The sequence below is a fragment of the Phodopus roborovskii genome, unplaced genomic scaffold (assembly GCF_943737965.1).
Source record: "Phodopus roborovskii unplaced genomic scaffold, PHOROB, whole genome shotgun sequence".
Taxonomy (NCBI): domain Eukaryota; kingdom Metazoa; phylum Chordata; class Mammalia; order Rodentia; family Cricetidae; genus Phodopus; species Phodopus roborovskii.
The window spans coordinates 18,463,001-18,483,889 of NW_026125444.1; the positions used below are offsets into that span (position 1 = coordinate 18,463,001).

Genomic DNA, 20,889 nt, shown 5'->3' on the forward strand with positions numbered 1-20,889 from the left:
GCAAGCCATACTGTAAGATGTGACAATTATTATACTTCATATAAAGATAATGCTGCTACAATGAAGTTCACAAATGAGTACTTTTCTCAGTAGCCTTCATGGGGACATTTACCTACTGTCTCACTAGTTACAACAGTGCCCTAGAATAAAACTGCTGAGTAGTACAGGCCCTTTCCTCATCATTCAGGGAGAATATGCTCTACATATGTACCAGTCTCCCAAACTAAGAAGTTAAGGGGTTAATCTTTGCCTGCCCACCTAAGTCATGTGTGAAGGCAGAGGACAACAGGGTTAAAGTAGCACATGAGACGACCAGAGATCAGGGGTGCTTCATACACCATACATATTCATATTCATATTCTCTCTCTCTCCCTCCCTCTCTCTCTCCCCCCTCCTCCTGGATTGCTTGGGGCAATGGTAGGACTGACTGACTTATCTGGGTACCCAGGAAGGGGCTGCCCACCTTCACTTAACTTCTAATCTCAAGGCAGGCAAACATTCAGAAAGCTTACTGGCCTCCTTGTTCTCTGTCTAGTAATCCTTCAGAACTTCTTAAAAATCAGAAGGAAAAAGAAAAAGCTTCCTTTCCACTCACCTCAGGACAGGCTTCTGTTCCTATCTATCACTTTCTTCAAGGGAGCGAAAGACTTCTCTCACAAATGAAAGGCGTTTAGGAGGGGAAACACAAGGTTATCTTCATTAAGTGTGATGGTGATACACGATACTTTATCGCCATCCCCTCCATGGATACCTGGAGTGTATGGAGCCAGGGGCCTAAAACACCAAGTCTTGGGCAAAACCCAAATGGCTTTAGCACTCTGGTGTGATGAGGCTTTCTGATCTCTGAGTATCTGGGCACAAGTATCTACTTCTTGTTCCTTTCCTTTAATGAGGTACTAAGGACTAAAACCCACAGAGCACACAGCCTAGAGGTTGTTCTTGAGAAAAGTATCAGACCACCTAACAAAAGTCCTTGTGCCTTACGACTTTAGCTGAACTCAGCGCTGCACACTTCAATATGTTTACTTTGCTCTGTCTTTCTTCCTCTCTCTGTCCCCCCCTCCCCCCGCGCACACACACACAGAGAGATCAGAGTCCAGGAGAGGGTTCGTTGGTCACCTTTTGAGACTCAGGAATTAACCTGGCGTCATCAAGCATCCATGCAAATACTGACCGACCCATCTCACGGGTCCCAATACTACACACTTACAGGACCTACAAATCAACCAAAAACCTTATGTTCGTTTAAAATAAGTATGTCAAAAAGAAGAAAACAATAGGAACTCTGCCAACACCTGATCTTTTCTCCAGATCAGGTTAAGTGAAAAGGAGAAAGGGGGGCCTTTGATCATGCTTGTGACGGATTTGCTGACATGAGGCAAAGACTCTCCAGGAAAAGCAAGCACCTACAAGAACTGCACTGTTGAGATACTACCTCTCCTCATCTTACTAAGTCACTTCTTCTATTTTAAATATTAAACTCCTTACCTACTTAAGAGTTCATGTTGATGATACAAACTGTTTATTACAGGTGAGGATAAGATTTAACATTAGAAACCAGGTAGGCTGGTTGGTGAGCAACAGGGAAATAACAAGAGTGTAAGTGACGATGGAGAAATGAGGAGGCTCTTTCAGAAACAGGGCCCAGAGACCCCTGAGCTGGAACTCACCTGAATGCTTCCACCCCAGGACAGCTTTCATAGTACAAGACAGTGACGTGCAAGCTTCCAAAGGAGGAAGATGATGAGTGGCCTACCCAGCTATGATACTCATGGCCACATCAAAGGACAACAGTGAACAGTAGTGGCATCCCTGTCTTGGCAGTAACCCACAGCTCTCTAACTGGACTTTAGACCAGCTCTACAAAAGAGAAATCACAGCTCGTACTGCAAATCAATGCTAGTCAAGTCAAGGATATAAGAACTTACAGCCACTGCTTTCCTAACCCAGCATAGCCCCCAACAACAATCTAAGCATTTGTCCTTATACCCACAGATAGGTGTAGGTCTGGTTGTTCTTCCTCTGGGAAATTTTTAAGGAAAAAAAAACAAAGAGAGAGAGAGAAGAGGATCTTAAACTATTTTATTTGTGCAGATACACAGATATATTGAAGTGGTCTGATTTTTAACCTTGAAAGCATCACATTGTACATACATTTCATGACAACACTAAAGACTGAACAATATCGACTGCAAGGAACTATTGCTCTGGATCACTCAGAAGCTTTAAAATAAGAAAACGGTCTCCTGTTTTTCAATTATTGATGCATAGCAATTAATGATAGTCCGTAAGCCAGAAATAATGGCTGGGAGTGAGTTCATTGGTGAAATGCTCATGTAGCTTACACTCCCTGTGTCCAACTCCCCATAGTGCACAAACAAGGTGTGGTATATATTACCTCAGAAGCCTCAAATAAAGATAGCCTGTGTCCCAAGAGAAACTTTAGGTCTCATGACATCATCTCACAGTGACAAGGTGGTATTTGACAAACCAAGGAAAGGAGAATGTCCCCTCCTTCAAATACTGCCTAGCAATGTTTTTGCCCAAACAACATGATTGTATCTATAGTAGTAATCTTTATTAAACACCCCTGTGCATTCCCCACATTTATTCTATCCAAAACAAGGGGTCTAAAAGCTTAGCATCAAATGGGGAGGAGGGCAAGGTCATATTCAATCAGTGATAATGCATTCTGAAAAAGATATAATCTTACAGAATGTCACATCACATCTTGTCATAGCACCTAGAAAGAAAAATGAGCTGTAGCTCCCAATCAGGCTATAACAACACCCTGTAAGCGTTCTCAGTCTGCTGTGAACCCCATAAGAGCATTCCATTAATACACCATGACCACTTACTTGCTTCTGTCCTGGCTTCAGTGATGAGGCCTTTTGTACAGCTTTTGGTGACAGACTTTAATAGAAATGCATGGATGGATTTACAACTGGCGAGGATCAATTTCTAGTTATTTTACAATTATTGATTAGAGAGTCTCAAATAGACTTTGCTACTTGCCAGACAAAAAGCTAACCCCCTCCTTCATAAATCTTGAGAAAAAGCCAAAGAAACATGAAAACGGATCCATTCTGGAAACACTGCGTGCCAAGACAAGATTATAAGCAACACAAAGCTGAGACTCGAGAACAAGCCTGAGAAACGTGCCGCCCTGGCAGTCACTCTCGCAATTGGAATTGATGGGAGTACTTTTTCCATGAAAATGAAAGATTTCTGTCACAGTGAACATAGTTTAATCCACTGCAGGCCTTTGTACCATGTCATTTAACAGGACAAAACATGACTACTTCAAAAGTCTGCTTCTGTTGTGTCGCTATGGGTGGGTCCCATATGCATGTTCCCAAGGCTCACTCTGTATGGTTCGTTTCCCCACAAAAGAGGAGAGAAGTGGGGGAAGCAATATTACAACATACATGCCAAGCATATGTACTTCTAGAGCTGTGTCTTGGAAATGGTGACATACAAGATGGGGACATGGCTAAATATGCTGCATTCTAAATTATGGTATTTAGAACTTGTTCTTTTTGATGCCTTCAAGGTTGGAACTGCTCCAGTCTCTTTACAAGATGCTGAGTTCCATAAGGAGATTAAAAAACTTATAAGTTTGAAACACCAATATATTCTGTTACCCAGGCATGACAGGGAATGACAAGAAACACTCTGAAGATGACACCGTCCGTATGCTGCGGATATAAAATGGGCAAGCAAGAGCTTGAAAAGGAAATAGATGTCAGTAATGGCTAAGACAGACAATACAATGGGCAATTAAATTCACAAATAATATTTGGTGAACTGAATAAATGGAAAAAAGAAAATAAAGTTTTGAAAAGTTGAATTGTAGAGCTGAGAGCTAACAAAAGGGTTAATCCACCTTAAAACAGAAAGTCAAGTTACATATTATTTTTTTCCTCCGTGTGCGTGCGTGCATGTGTGTGTGTGTGTGTGTGTGTGTGTGTGTATTTCAAGTGAACAACATGATATTTTGACATATGTATGGAGTATGAGCTGATTATCCCAATCACATTAATTAGCAGATCTGTCACATTACATAGTTGCCTTCTTATATATTAAGTATGGCATATGTTATCATAGTAAGTGTGGTCTATGCTGTACAACAGATCCACAGAACTAATTCACGAATAACTGCAAGTATGTACACTTTGACAACATCAGCCATCTTCCTAACCCCGGGCCCTGGTGTGACCACTGCTTCTTCTGAGTTCAATGCTGTGAACTGATCTATGACACCGAGTCACTGTCTTTCTGTGTCGGACATACGTCACTAGGTATAATGCCTTTCACACTGCTTACATCACTTTCAAACTTAGGGCATGTGGCAGCCACTTTAAGCTTTAAGTAGAAGAACTTATGTTCATGTTAAAATCAGTCATTTTTTCTTCAAATACCGGTTATTTTGCCAACAAAGCTCTGAAAGCTCACTCTTAAGAAAACACACATCAGCCAAAGACCCCTTTCTCCAAAAAGGGAACTTCAAACCTGAACCTTTCTGCACAGTGGCTAAGAGCATCCATATCTGTGCCTGTGGCCAAAGCATTTCAACTCATCAGAATAAGTTTTCAATGACAAAAATCCAATTTAACCAAGAAAATAAAAGCTTTCAACTTTAACTATTTTTCTTATTTTTGAAATGGGCTTTTTTAATAACTAAAGAAAATTAAAATAGATGTGACTCCTGGAACTGGTAGCCTATTCATGAAATGAAATTACTTTAGGAAAAGCCAATTTATAAATACGTAGAACTCTGCATTCTCAAAGAACCTCTGTATTTATGTATTTATTCATCAAGGTAACAGACTTGAAAGAAGTACATTAAAGACTCTGTCCTCATTTTAAGCAGACGGAAACAAAGGGCATAAAGGAAAGGAAGCAATTTGCCTAAAATTACATGGAGCAGAGCCTGGAAGGGAGGGACAGAGAGGAGGCGATTTCGGATGAAATTACTACTCAAAACCTCTGTAGAAAAGTAAGAATGGAGTTCACTTTCTAATGGCGTTTAATGATATAACTTGGATGCTTGCAATAGCATTTTTTGGTTTACCAAAAAAAAAAAAGAAAAAAAAAAGAAAAGAAAGAAAATCTCCACAGCATTTATTTTGCCTCTACTTGCACTCTATATAAAGTATGAACCTGCATGCTGACATGAGACCTTCACATCTCCCTCTCTGCTCATCCTTCTAAAACACCGCCGATGGTAGTAGGAACTTGTGAGCTGACAAAGGACCCTCATCTTAGTCCTACTCTTTGGAAATTCTGTTTAAAATGGAATCTGGGGACATGTTGAGCAGATGTGATTTGTAAACCTACACTGTGCACCTTAAGGAGAAAGAGCAACAGTGATACGGTAGAAAGAACCAAAAAACCAGAATCTGGACTGAGGACAAAAAATGTTAAATTCCTTGACTCTAGACAACTGTACTTGGCTACAGAAGAAGCACATACCAAATTTCAAAAAGGAGAACATGATTATGAAACTTATACAACATGATTCGATGTACATGCTTATACACAATGCATGTACAATATGTGACAACCATTATGTCATGAAAACAATATGTAAATATGGATCTGTATAACATATATATGTATATATGTAATTAGGTTCAAAGAATGAATGAGAAAGATTAAAAACAGATGAATCTAAGTTGAATTGGCTATACCATTGTCACGGTGTAAGAAATTATCACAAGGAAGAAGTTGAGAAATGAATTTTAAGCCTGTCATTCCATGTGTGATTATATATTTCCTGGAATTGGCAAAGTTTTCAAATTTTTAAATGGTTTAGTCAGACTCAGACACACATGTGCACATTCATGCACAAGCGCTGAGACCAGGTCAGGCTCAGGTTGTTCTTCAAGAGTCATCCACCCTGTTGCCTCAGACAACATCTCTCCTAGGAACCTAGAGCCTGACAGTTAGGGCTGGCTTTTCATGTGAGAGGTCGGCACTGAACTCAAGGCCTTGTGTATGCACAGGTATCTCCCCAGCCCCCAGAAGTATTATTTCTTACAGTACATTAATTTTTACCACATTAAGAAATATTCATTACATATTATATAAAACCATATGTACCTTGTCTAGCAATGTATATCCCCAGCTTGTAATTTCTGAAATAGAGTCATCTTGGAATTATAAGGGCCACAGGAAAACTATAAAATATTTCTATAATTACATTCTTACTTTGTTTCTTTCACCTTCTTTCAACTTTACTGATCTCCAAAATAGTCAATGGCATCATTTTTACAACTCTATTCAGAGATTCAGTTTATAAGACAAACCTATGGGACAGTTCTACATTTCTTGTAAAATTAAAGTTTTAAATACCCACAAAATTAATAGAATCCATCCTATGAGTAAAGAACACACTACATATATATATATATATATATATATATATATATATATATATATAATTACTTTTCAAAATAATCTACAATAACAGTATTTTATTCTTCTAAACAAGCATACTGTCAACAAAGAAATAAAAGAAGTACTTGTCTCTTCTACAAATATTTCACACTGCAGATAAAGACAACAGCAAAAGCAACAACAACAAAGTTTGGCCCTTTATACATGTATTTGGAATTTGTTTGTTTGTTTGCTTGCTAGCTTGCTTTGTTTTTTTTTTTTTTTTTTTTTTTTTTTGGGAGACTGGATTCCTCTGTAGCTTTGGAGGCTGTCTTGGAACTCGCTCAATAGACCAAGCTGGCCTCAAACTCAAAACATCCACCTGTCTCTGCCTCCAGATTGCTGGGATAAAAGGCATGCACCACCACCAGACTATTTAAGAAAATGTTTAAATGACTATAAAAATAAACAGAGCACTTACACCCTTCCTTTAAATGTAAAGATTCACATAACTATTTTTAATAATAATATTTATAGACGTTATTTCTATTGTGTACAGATTGATGCTTCAATGTTACACAGGCTATCCCGAGTTCCAGTTATTGTAATGGTTATAAAAACATCCTTACGAGGAGACAGCACTCAAACTGTCCAAGAGGTTAAGGCCATTAGCCCTCTAGTCTAAGTAAGCCATGATGCTTACTTTAATATTTCCTGTATATGTGCATCAACACATTACTTTTGGTAAAATTTTTATTTATGCCTTCAGTAATAATTCCTGCTTTGATCCTATGACTGTTCCTCAATTATTCTATCCCTTTCTAATATAAAGAATCAATCCACTAGACATTAAAATAATAACTAACTAAAATTAATTATTGAAACTGTGACCAAAATAAAAGCAAGGAGGCACTAGAGACCTGAGTTGTAACCCAGATTCTGGTTTTGTGCAACTTCATGTTTCACGTTTTCTTTGAACATTTTCTTGATCATCAATGGGTGTGACACATAACCTCCCACACAATATACCAAGTCAGGTGCTAGATTTGAAAGTTTCTGGTAAATGATAAGCAACAAAAGCAAACTCCAATTGTTTGGGCTGTCATTTTGGCCAGGAATAAAACACGTGTACTTTAACTAGATTTACAACCGGGATCCCAGATCAGCTGGCTGCACTCCAGTGAGTCAAGTAGGTATCCAAAGGAAAGGCAGTTAAAGTTAAAATCCAATGGGTTAAACCAGGAGCACTCAGTGGAATGAGGAAACTCTAAACAGGAGTTGTTTAATTTCTAAGCAGAAAATGTGTATTAACAGGTCTTATCATCTCTTCCAATGTAACTAGTTCAAGACACTGTGATCTCTCTCATCAGGAAAATAACAAATAATAATCAATCTGAAATTAATCTTGAAGTTGGTAATATGGAATAAGCAAGGATCTTTAGGTACTGAGTATCAGACTTGGTGGAAACACCTGTCATAAAACAATGGGGGCAAAGGGGAGAAACTAGCCAGAAAAAAAAAAAAAAAATCTATTAATGTTTAATCAACAAATTTCTGTGACGATGAAGACATCTAAGCCTGCCATAAGTAATCATAAGTTGTCAGCGCTGGCCACTCCATTATGGTTTTGGAAAATAGCGTGGTGCTGTCTGCGTAAATCATATTCTGCCTAGGGCTATGTAGCTTACCTCGAATTATTTCAGAATCATCTAAAATGACTCATTTTTCTATTAAAATGATAAATGGGCTAAATGAGGTATGTAATAAATACTGCAGGTCTGTAAACAGATTCCTGATCTCCAGAGGCCTTACTTCACTTGGTAATTCTGCCCCTCAGTATTTTCAGGAGAAGTCATCCTTAAATTATAGTTAGCAAAGAAACGAGAAGAATCACAATGGAGGAAAATGGAGCAAGTCTACATGTTGCAAGGGAATAGTGCAATACTGCTCCTGTCTCCATAGCCACAGAATCAACATCCCTATGTACACATCGGTGCATAGCGCAGATACTCCAGAACAAAGGAAGAACAGAACTCAGTTCCGTTTAGGATGCAGACAAGAGCCCGAGCAGGAATGTTCGTTAACATCCACTACACAAGTAGCTCTCACTGTACATGGACTATCACAGAGTCAGCTCCAATGGATCCTCCCTCAGTAGGGTGAAAGCAATTCACTGACAGTTGTGAGACTTGCTGTGAAGGCAAACTCGAAAGACTACTGCTGAACACAGAGTTGCTCAACCCAATGTGCAGAACCGTTACTCGGGATCTGTAGGGGATCATGCTTATGTTAAACTTCTGACTTGTTACAGGTTAAGGCAAACAGAGGACCATGTTTCTTGGCCTCTTCAAAAGGAAATGAGATTATGATGTCAGCACAATAAAATTTCAAGGCACTAGTGACAGTTCATTTCCAACCGGGCCATGAAGCAAATATATTATCAAGAGACGGAAGCATAACCAGACCTCTGCCCCACGCTTACCTAAGGACTTCACTGGTGCTCTCCATCTCACCTGGACACCAACAAAAACCCAAGTGATGGCGTGTCAATAGCTATTTGTGGGAGGGCTAACATTCAAGATAGCACTCAGCCTGAGTTGCCCTCAGCAACTTGACGAATTTTCAAAACGGCATTTCAAATGAAAACATGACAGGGCACTCTAAGAAGTGTGTGATCGACTTGCCCCAGCATTTCAAACAGCATTATGTTCATCCTTGCTAGCTTCTCTAACCACAGTGTCAACAAGATCATGGCAGTCTAAATGAACAACATCTCTCCGTTGAGTTCACTAGAAAGCTCCCCAGCTTTGACAGGGATCTAATCTATTCAACCAAGAAGACATTTTGCCATGCTCCACCTCTAGGCCCTTGATGTCCCAAACAAAACAATATAATATTGCCCCTGAGGACATTTGCTAATAAGTTCCTGGTATTTTTCCCTACCTGCAAAAGTAGGGGATTCAACCATACATATTTAAGAATTACATTCATCTGAACAAGCTTTAAGCATACAATGAGGGCCAGTACATGTAAATGGAGTCTTACCCACTTTAGGGCACTTCATTCATAGAAAGGGTAGGCGGGCAGGCTAAGACATCCTTCCCACCTGACACTTCATAGAATATTAGATCAACAATCTCTTCCTAAGTTTATCTACACTCTAGCTAACGATTATGATGCTCCCACAATACAATGGAAGCTGGACCACACATGCTAACAAGTAATGTAAAAGGCCCAAAAGGATGCTTTGTCTTTGGAGAGTGTGCTGACCTACTGGACCCAAATGCACAGAAGAGAAAGAGACAAAGGATGCCCCCACTCTCACGGTCAGAGAGACTCCGCTTTCAAGTCCCCGGTCAGATACTAACTGAGCAAGGCCTAGGAAGATGGGGACTTGCAGGTGGATTCCAGAACCTATGTCTTACCAATAACTCTGGTGGGAAATCTCTGTAACTTCAGCCTCAAATTCCTCAAATACAGGGTGGAAACTGTGTATTTAAATAGTCCTCAGAAGCTCAAAATCAGTAATTCCACTTCTTGCAAGCAAAGCAAACTAGTACACTGTGCAAATAACTAGGATGAGAAAACCAGTCCATGGCATGAACATGGGGAGAACTTCAGGAGATAATCAGAGGCCTAGATGAGGGAGGGAGGGAAGGAGGGAGGGAGGGAGGGAGGGAGGGAGGGAGGGAGGGAGGGAGGAAGGGAGGGATAATCAGAGGCCTAGATTAGTGAGGGAGGGAGGGAGGGAGGGAGGGAGGGAGGGAGGGAGGGAGGGAGGGAGGGAGGGAGGGATAATCAGAGGTCTAGATTAGGGAGGGAGGGAGGGAGGGAGGGAGGGAGGGAGGGAGGGAGGGAGGGAGGGAGGGGGAAGGGAGGGAGGGAGGAAAAATGCACAGGATGACCAGTGTTCCCCTGAAACTTCATCTACTGGGCAAATCGTCTTCTATTATTACACAGAACTCTGCAGCAAGAACCTGCACAGTGGATTCAGAATCTCGGCTCGAGCTGTACCCCGCACCCAGGGAGACCTTCACTCATATCTGGGCAGCAGCGGGATTCTTATCTACTTCTTTTAGTCATTTTTCTCCACACCCCAAATTCAAAACCTTTTTCTCTTTTACCATAAAATTTCAACTGTCACAGTTTGAAGCACAAAGAAAACACAGAGCCGAAAAGCACACAGCACAAAAGTAATCAACCCTTCTTGATTGTTTTAGTGGTGCATTTCAGACAAAAAGAAACTGGGGACAAAAGAAGGGAAGTCACTTCAAAGTGGAGAGATGAAATTTGTGCATTCACCCGCCTTACTTTTGGGCTATTTTTCCAAACAGCGTGAGGTTTAAACATCCAGTATGAGGTTAGACGAAAAGGTCAAAAGGTAAGAATGACCTTTGGCCTCCCCCACAAACTACCCTGAAGACCGAGGAAGAACAACCAGACCTACTTGGCCTTCAGCTCTACAATTAACAGAGCCTTATACACGGGATATGTCAAATAAAGACACGTGATATGTACTCTGGATCCGGACACTTAAGGGTTAAAATTTTACTGTTTTAAGTGATACAGAGTTGCTGACACCAGAAACATTCCTCTTTTGTTTAATGGTGGATTGTAGGCGACACTCTTCTCCTATCATCTGGGTTCCAGGAATCCAACTCAAGTTGTCAGGCCTGCTGCGAGCATCCTTATTCAACACCACAAACTCAGAACCCCAAAGTTATTCTCGACTCTTCTCTCAGCCCTTCAAATCTAAGGACCCATATATCATTTCCCAAATATTTCTTACATCTCTTTACTCTGCTTTCCTGTAAGCAACGCTCTAATTCAGGCAGCACCTGCTTCTGCTACATAAATGTGAGGCCTCCTCCTGGATCCTCTGTACCCAGCCCTGTCCCCTCTATCCTGTCCTGCACACATGACTGAGCTATGAAAACACGTTTCTAACCACTACACTGCCCTGTGTATGCAGTCCAGTGTCCCTAGCATGCACAGACGTCCCCCGCTGCCCTGTGTATGCAGTCCAGTGTCCCTAGCATGCACAGACGTCCCCCGCTGCCCTGTGTATGCAGTCCAGTGTCCCTAGCATGCACAGACGTCCCCCGCTGCCCTGTGTATGCAGTCCAGTGTCCCTAGCATGCACAGACGTCCCCCGCTGCCCTGTGTATGCAGTCCAGTGTCCCTAGCATGCACAGACGTCCCCCGCTGCCCTGTGTATGCAGTCCAGTGTCCCTAGCATGCACAGACGTCCCCCGCTGCCATTTGTATGCAGTCCAGTGTCCCTAGCATGCACAGACGTCCCCCGCTGCCCTGTGTATGCAGTCCAGTGTCCCTAGCATGCACAGACGTCCCCCGCAACCTCGGCTCTGCTGCCTACTGCTGCCTCTTCACGCCACTCTTCTTGCCACGCATTTCCCCCGCCTGGTTGTTACCCCATCCCCATGCAAGGATGCTCATGCCTGCAATACAGGTCACTACCACAGCCCCTGCTCCCCAACCTTCAGCTCAGGCTCCCTTCCCAAGAAAACGCACTTCCTTTCCTCTTATTTCTGGGAGTCTGGCACATTCAATTATTCAGTCAACAATATCAAATTCTTACTCTCTGCTGTGCCCTGGAATAAACAGGCACTTAAGCAGCTGTTGACTGATTGCAAATACAGCATTGAACTAGTTAAAAAGAAGGCAAGGTCCCTCCAACCTCAAAAGTAGAGTTGTCACAGCCCTCTTAAGTAACATGAATTGATAAGATATACAAAATTGCTAAGACTGACTTTAAACACTGATATTTGTCTTCCCAAAAATATAGTTTTTCTCATATGCAAAAACTGGATTTAACACAGACATCATAAAAGCAGGGGTGACTACTTGATGTAAAGTGGCCAACCAGCAAGCAGGAGAGAAAAGATAGGGATCACAGGGAGAGAGAAAATGAGCAGAAGTATAGTGAGAGTAATTTCCACACAAAAAGCATCTGGTGTAGGGTGAAGGAAGTATGTCACATTTAGGGGCACAGGCTCCAAAATAATTATGTAAATGCTTTTAGACAAGCAAATTAAGGTTTGCTTTAAAGTTCAGATCATTTTAAAAGAAAAAAAAAGAAGAAGAAAAGAAAATAACAGCTCTGACGTGAATAAGAAATAACTAACATTAAAGCAACATAATTTAATAAGACAGAAAAAAGGCAAATCACTATTTTTAATTGGCATTTTTAGAAAGAAATCAAATGTAATTGCCAAGTCAAAATCTGGCCTACTATTCTTAAATTTCAAATAACTTCTAATGGCACAGCAAATATGAGATTATGAATTCAGGATTTTAAAAATACCAAAATGTTGAGCTGCATTAACCTTGTGTGTGGCTTGGTCCTACCCTTTCACTGATCTCCTTTCGTCTTAGGGCCCCTTAACTGCTCCTAAGAAGGATGGATATCATCAGTGTGAATCCCACTGTCACTTCAGGCACACACAGTCACCAGCGGGTAGTCTCTCCCAGCTGTCGGGATAAAATCTGATTAAAATTCTGGTACCAGTCATGCAGGACAGAGAGGGAATGGTCTATTCTTTGTGGAATCCCCGGCTTAAGAGTTTCCCCAGTTAAAACGAGTCTTCCAGGGCAGGGAGTAATGGCTCCTGTCTTTAATCCCAGCTCTCAGGGGCAAAGGCAGACAGATCTCTGTGAGTTCCAGGCCAGCCTGGGCTACAGAGCTGTAGGGGGAAGGCGGGGGATACAAGTACAAGTTCCAAAGGGGAAACTTGTGGTTGGAACCTATTTTAGTTGTCACCAACAGGACCGCCATGATTCTGCTCTTCAAAGAGCTTTAACAAAAACAGCTGCTAAGACATTGTGGGGGAAGCCTGACGCTTACATCTGAGAAGATACACATTCAACACTAAACACTAACAAGCGGGGAAAAAAAGAGAGGGAAATGAGCAGGTTTATTTCACAATACAGGCTGAGCACATCAGAAAATGTGAGATCCAAAATGCTACAAAGTCCAAAACTGGACTTGGGGTACGGTGGTACTCCCAAGACTTCTTCATGTATGCAGACATGACATCATTAGTGTAAATTCCACCCCTGAACTGTAGGACAGATAGCAGTCAAAATCCACTGGAAATTTAAATCCACTGGAAAATTAACATTAATTCACATGTACACAGTATATTTGAAACATGAATGTCACATTTAGCCTAGGGTCTTGTCATCAGAGAGACTGTGTGTGTGTGTCTGTGTGTGTGTGTGTGTGTGTGTGTGTGTGTGTGTTGTCTGTCTGTCTGTCTGTCTGTGTCTACATATTTGATAGACAGATACTATATATATATATATATATATATATATATATATATATCAAATTCTGTAAAGATCCAATGTATAAAACACTCGTGGCCTCAAATACTTTTGAAGGATATACATTTTATCAGTTTGACTGAACAAAAGCTTTCTAATGACCAGGGAGGGAGAGGAGAGAGATACTCACATAACCATACACATACATAAATATACAGACATATATATATATATATATATATATATATATATATATATAGAGAGAGAGAGAGAGAGAGAGAGATAGATAGATAGATAGATATATATAGATGTATATACAAACAAAATTAATAGTTATCTATGGATAGTGAAGATTCATGTCAATTTTTAATGTATTTCTGGATTGATTTTCTGACCTCTACACAGTGAATGTGTACGCCTTCTACAATAACACCAATAATGCAGCAGAGTAGCAAATGCATCAGGAATTCCCCAGTAGCAGTTGGGCTTCTGTGGCCACAACACAACACTCAAATATCTGTGAACATTTGAGACAGGAAAGCAGGAGTGTCACCCACTGTATCAACCCTGCTTATTCCCTAAGTGCTCTGTGGACCCTATTAGCCAACATTATGATGAAAATTGGCCATCTATACCACACAACACCACAATCAGTAAGAAGACCCACAAACAGAACACGCACTTCAGCATCCACATACCACATACCACATACTTAAAGAAAGTAAAGACAGGCAATGGGAGGGGTTATTAAGACAAACAGAAAAGACTGAACATACTGTTCCATCCAAATCATGGCACACAATGTGAGCTGCTCTAGTTTCACAAGGTCCTTTCACAGGTTTTGTGAATCCATTCTTATAATGCCTTGCCATGTGCATGAGTCTTTTGAGTCATTAATGTTTTAAAGTGGTAAACAAGATGGTATGTCCAAATTCAGAAAAAGATAAGATGCAAAGAATCTTAAACAGGACAGAAAATATGCCCACCGGAAATGCCTCTCTCTGGTACCTTCTAAAATATGAGCACCATTAACCTGCCCTCCCCTCCATCTTTAGCCTCCAGACCGTGAGTGTACTGTGAATGAAAATGACGCCTCAGGAAAATGGCCTGATATTTCCTTCCCACATCCTCAAAGTACACTTCTGCTTAGACAGACAGCAGATGGACTCTGTTTCCAATCCTGAGAGGCCTCCCTTTAAGTTTACTGGCCCTTCTGACCCTCAAATTGCCTGAGGACCCCTCGATGAGTGTGCGCCATGTGCTGACCACACTGTCCCCTCTCCCTTGCAGCCTGGACCTCAGGCTGGCCACTAAGAAATGGGTTTATAAAAACTGACTTTCCTTTTCAGTCCTCTATTTACACATGATCATGAGTTCACTTACCAAAGAAAGGGCTAAGAGTTAAGAAAGAGAAAAAAACTTAGCAATTTACTTATTCACATAGAACCAGAAGAGAATTCTAAGCTTTAAACACACACACACTCCAAAATGACTCGGGGAAGAAATTCTACTCAACTAATTTGATCAGACACACTGTATATGCACCAGCTAACTTGTCACACTGTACCCCATCACTGTGGATAAGTATGTATGTCAATCATTTAAAAAAAATAATAAGTGAAAGAACAAAATGCCAATCATCCTAACATTAACAATTATGTGGGCAAACTGCACAGACAGACAGACAGACAGACAGACAGAGTGACAGACAGACACTAGAGGAGAAAGCAGAGGTGGGCCTTTCCTTCAACAAGTTTCAGCAGTTCTCAGTTACTTGCTGGATAGGAATTTTGACATTTGAAACCCTCCATGTAAGCCCTTGTGTTCAGCCTCACAGGTTCCCCTCTCTATGTATTCCAGTGAGTACCAAGGGCCCTGAGTAGCTTTATCTTCGTTTCTAGGAAGAAGTAAGGAACTGAGCAATCCAGGCTAGGGCTTGAACCAGAGGAGCCCCAGTTTTATCTGACAGTGGAAACTTTGTTTAGTAAGTGGTAAAGATACATACAGCATCTATGCAAATTTTAAATGATAGATAAGAGACCTTGAGAAAGACATTACAGAAGAAAACCATGGTCATGTCAGAAAAAAATATATAGTGACTTTCAAACTTTCTGCTGTTAATATTTTAAAGTACTTACCAGTCTTTAAAATTAAAGAATATTTTACTGTAGAAACGTCTGGTTCTTTTTTAAAAGTTCTTTCTCCAAGAACCTTGCTGATTTTTTCCCATTTCTAAGGTCCAGGAGTGACCTGGAGTAAAAGCTTGACTCACCTTCCTGGAGGTTGCTCAGTTGGGCATCTGGAAGCTGCCCAGGAAGGAAAGAGGCCGGGATGGTGACCCCAGTGCTACATGCTGACACAATAAAGTCAAGGAAAGAAAACAAATAAGCAACATCTCCCCAGGTGGGACCTGGGCATGTGACTGTGTTGCTCCTGAGTTCAACACTTCTATAGTTACCTCCCTTAATGTCTTGGAGGGCAGCCTTATATCAGCTACTTATAATATATACAACTTGTAAATCCTGGCCAAGAGAACATTACTGTTACCAACACTAACAGCTGGCACCAAGTGCTTTGCCAGCCTCAGGGCTGTCCTGGAGGGCAAGGCATCTCTAGTTAACGGGGAGGAAACTCACCAGATGCTTTGCCTTCGAGCGTTCCTCCTCACTGGATATCCTTTCCCGAAGGATAGCTCTGGTCAGCTGTTCATTGGCTGCAGCCCTCTCTCGTTCTAGGTCCCTGGCTTGCTTAATGCTGAAAAGACAAACATAATAATTTTTTTAATTTTAATTATTTTAACTACTGTACTTATTTTAGATTATTTCATAATCAAGTTAGAAAAATACTTTGTTGGTTGACATTATGTTAAGTGAAATAACCGAATATAAAGAAACATACAATAATTATTCAAAGGCTGAATCATCTTGGCCCATAATCTATCAAGAATTATATGCAGCCTCAACCCATACATTTACAACAGAATTCCAAGATGAGAAGTTACTGACCCAGCTGACAAAGTGTCCAAGTTTAACAAAGTTCTCAGGTAAAACTGAAAACTTCTCACCAAAAAGTCCAGTCACTGGGACCTCCAATTGATCTCATTAAGAGCTTCGCACACAGCAGGAGGCCTTTAGCATCCTCTCCAATACCCACACCTGTTTTCCAGGGCTTGGGAAGCAGACAGCAGGAAGCCTGGAGCCTGCCTGCTGGCCAGCCTAGCCCACTAGTAAGTCCTAGATCGCAGGGAGAGGCACAGTCAAAAACCAAGGTAGGCGCCACTCCTAAGAACCATAGATTTCTGCTCTCTGTGTACATGGACACATGCACAAAATCATCTAGCCATGTTTTTGACAAACACACGAAGGTTTATTATCATCTCCTCTTAAAAATGACCCCCTTATTTACTGACTGTGAGTCAGGCATCATGTTAAGCATAGAAAACATAGTGGACAAGGTGTTGAGATTCCTTGGTTTCTTAATCCTACAGAGGTTAACTAGCAACCCAGTGTATCATTCCATCTTCCTACAATCGCCATATGCCGACATGTCAAAGCCTTTAATGGTAGGGCCCTGGGTGATGGAATGACTACACCCACCCCATTAATTCCAAACACGATCTAGTGAAGCAAGATAGCAGTAGTGATGCCAGATCTGCATACTTCTAATTCTATTAATGACGCCTACAACTGCGCTGAGGTGATCCATACCCTCATCACAGAATCAGGTCTGTATTGACTTACAATCTACTGAAACCCCATGTGTGATAAGGAGAAATGACTGTGACACTGCTTTCTGCCATAATGCCTTGCACAGACAGGGACTCAGAAGCACGGGATGAAAGAACATTTCAGTGTAATCTCATGGACAAAGACTTCTGATTGCCTTTTCTCTTTTGAAAGCATAACCCTTTTATATCATAATATCCTCAAAGATGTAAGCTATGCTTTAAAAGGAGGTAGCAATCTCAGTGACGGTTTCTGAGTGTGAATGATGAGTGCTAAATTTTACTTGGTGTTAGCCTATCAAATGGACTCTTGAGGAGAAAGAGAACATAAAATTCTTGTTAGTGTTTTAAACCCTCACACCATCCTAATAGCCTGGAGTTCTTAGAAGTAAATTATAACAGATAAAATTATCTTGTAAAATACATTCCAAACTTAGGCCTTCCTCCTAGAAGGTAGATATGTATAGTTGTTCTTGAAGAAAAAAACAGCAGAAATAAATATACCACTCCACTATGAAACCTAAGAGATTTTCTAAGCCATAAGTACAATGACATGTAGGTAAAGCGAGGGTCTCTAAATATTTCATAAAAACCATACAACACGGCATCAGTCACCAACTCTACTGAACACAAAAGGGTGATGATTTCAGGTCACACTGCCTCCCAGACCAGGTGCTCAGAGTGGGACCACACAGCAGCAGGGGCATCGAAGGAGACGCAGGAGTGTAAACTCCTAGCAACACCTCACATCTAGGCATCAGAAACCCAAAGAAGAAGATCTAGCAAAATGTCATTTAATGTGCCACACCCAGGTATTTCTGATGCATGCTGGAGTTGGAAAGCCATAGCTCGATGCACAAATACATCCTGTTATCTAAGGGAAGTAACATCAAAATGGAGTGACCCACATGAGGACACTGATAACGGCTAAGGTTATCGGACCAGATTATAAAACTATGCATTTAAAGCACTTTAATGGGAATATTGCTATACAGTTTTTAAAAATTGCCTATTTTACAAGGTAAGTGAAAACTGAAATAAAAAATCAGCATTGTTATCACTTAGGGATCACCTGCTACATGCCAAGAAGTGTATCAGGCATTTCAGATATGCACGCATACACATACACACACACACACACACACACACACACACACACACACACACATATCCATTTATATTCAAAAATGATGGTGATTCATGGATATGGACCATGAATCTAACGAACTACATTTTATCAGTCTGTCGGTGTAGCCAGTTTTAAAATATTTTAATAATGAGTAGTTTTCTAGTTGAATTGAGTCATATATACCACAACTTTAATTGCAAGTAGAGACGCAGAGGATCACATACTACTAGGAAGAGAGAGAAGAAGTAAGCATACTAGTATGAAAGTCTTCAATAGTTAAGGAAACAGAGGAGCCTGGGTGTGGACTCCAGGACCAAGCCGAGGTGCTGAATCCACCACCCAGGTAAACAGCAGCTAACTGCCCTAAGCAGTCCATAAACAGAGCGACAAATGTCAGCAACTCAAAGGAATAATAGTAATGGCCTTCGCGGGGAAGTCAGTACGCAGAAGCACAGAAGCATGGCATTCTGCTATGAAGCAACCTCAGCTCCCTCTGTGCATGTGCTCCCCCTCCCCCTCCCCCTACCCCTCACGTGCCAAGAGGGAATTTTGCTTGATTCTTCACAATCTTCTAGAATCAAAAACATATTTGCCTGTTGCTATGGGGTTCTGCTTTTCACAGGTTTCTTTCTAACTTTCCTGTAAATTCAAAAATGGGAAGAGCTTGGTCCATTTCTGTAGGTGTTATAGCCTCAGTACTTACAGCTACCTGACCCAGAGAGATGGCTAAATATTTGCTTAATGTATGTGTAACTGAATGAATGACTGTGTCACGTCCTATTACAGATGAAAATGAATCAAAAGCTACCAAATATGAAAGTCTTAGGGATAAAACAAACAGCTGGTGAACAAGATCGAACCTAACAGGTCCCGGCAACATGCATTCAGCACATGTGTGACGTAACCCAGGCCACACTAACTGGCCTACAAGAGAAGAGTGCAAACGCAGGCAAACATCAATGTCTAACTCTTTGACTCCTGGAGAGTCAGGACCGAGTGGTACAAACTGACGAGGAAAATCCCTTTCTTGCCTGAGAAATTTATTAGTGATTTTTGCTTAGCTTTACAATGAGAACAAATGCCTGTGCTGTGCAATGGGTGCTTGGGAAACCCAAGTCTATACTCACTATACTCAGGAAGGCTGAGTATAGGATGGGTCCCAACGCACATCCTCATGATCCACAGCATTTGGGTGATCTGTTGACGATTGGTTTTCTCAGTCTGTAAGCCCAAAGGTTCAAGTACATACTTGCAAACTCCACATTATTCTTCATTGCATGAAAATTCGTGAAGGTGATAAATAAAGGCACTTGTTCCAAATGTTACGGAATCACAATTTTACAATTTTCATTTAGTGGACACTTAATTTCTTCTGGGATTCTGAGATTTCTACTCTGTAACAAAAACTGTACATGAGGTAGAAAGTAAATGCTGTGTTCCCCTATCCATTCAATAGTCACTGGGTGACAAACAATGCCCCAAATCCTAAGAAGAATAAAGTCTGAATGTTAATACCTGCCTCTATGAAACTTAATTATAAATGAAAAACATGGTTTTTAAAACAAGGCTGCTATGATACTTCATGGATAGAGCTGCTATTTGGCTTATGTCTGAAGGCCACTGGCTAAGCAGCAGGAAGGAGAAAGTGACTTAGGCACAGGAAACATCAACAGGCCCAGAAACTTCCAGAAAGCAGTTCTGCAACAGCCTTCAAAGCACTGCAGAAGCTGAAAATCACCTCTGCAAAGACCGTCTGTTTGATTTCGACAGACAGAATTTCAGGTAAACGGTATACCTGTACAAGTGAAAGCACCACACTGGAATATTTTAAATTCTGTCAACTTCTTTTCCCTCAAACCACCCCCACCACTCATTTGTTTTAAGTCATTTGACAACTACACCCTACTTTATAAGGCCAGACCCCAGTTCTTAGGTGAGCTCCTTCTCCAGTCCTTTGGCCTCCATCCCCCTAGGCTACACAATCCCCCCTAGGCTACACAATCAGTGACCACCTGCAAAGGTAGTCACCCTGCAGCATCTTCTCTTCTCCCTCCCCAGTGACACAGCCCAGCTGGCCATCTGAGAACACAATCCCAGCCACTGGGACAAAAGAGTCCATGTGGGCAATGCAGGTGGAACTTTACTGGCCCCTGTTGGGTGAAAAGAGGGTGTGGGACAAAAGGAGCTTTCATTATTAATGTTGGTCTCTGATGATTTAAGAATTATATCAAAACAAAACTAAACAGAACAAGCATCTGAGCAAATACAGCCCCCTTTTTATTTATTGGCATTTCCCACTTATTATTTCAGATCTCCTGGTCTAATATTATTCTACATTAAGCCCCTGATTTAAGTTTCATTTAAATTT

At 41.1% G+C, this 20,889-nt stretch overlaps 1 protein-coding gene across 2 annotated transcripts in view; it reads right to left on the reverse strand.

Moving 5' to 3' along the window:
- Positions 1–20,889, reverse strand: part of Chchd3 (coiled-coil-helix-coiled-coil-helix domain containing 3) — a 247,847-nt gene that overhangs the window by 144,209 nt on the left and 82,749 nt on the right. For both annotated transcript variants that reach the window (XM_051175883.1, XM_051175884.1), the window contains exon 4: positions 16,305–16,422. In XM_051175883.1, coding sequence (XP_051031840.1) covers positions 16,305–16,422 — 118 coding nt within the window. The remainder of the gene's footprint in view (positions 1–16,304; positions 16,423–20,889) is intronic.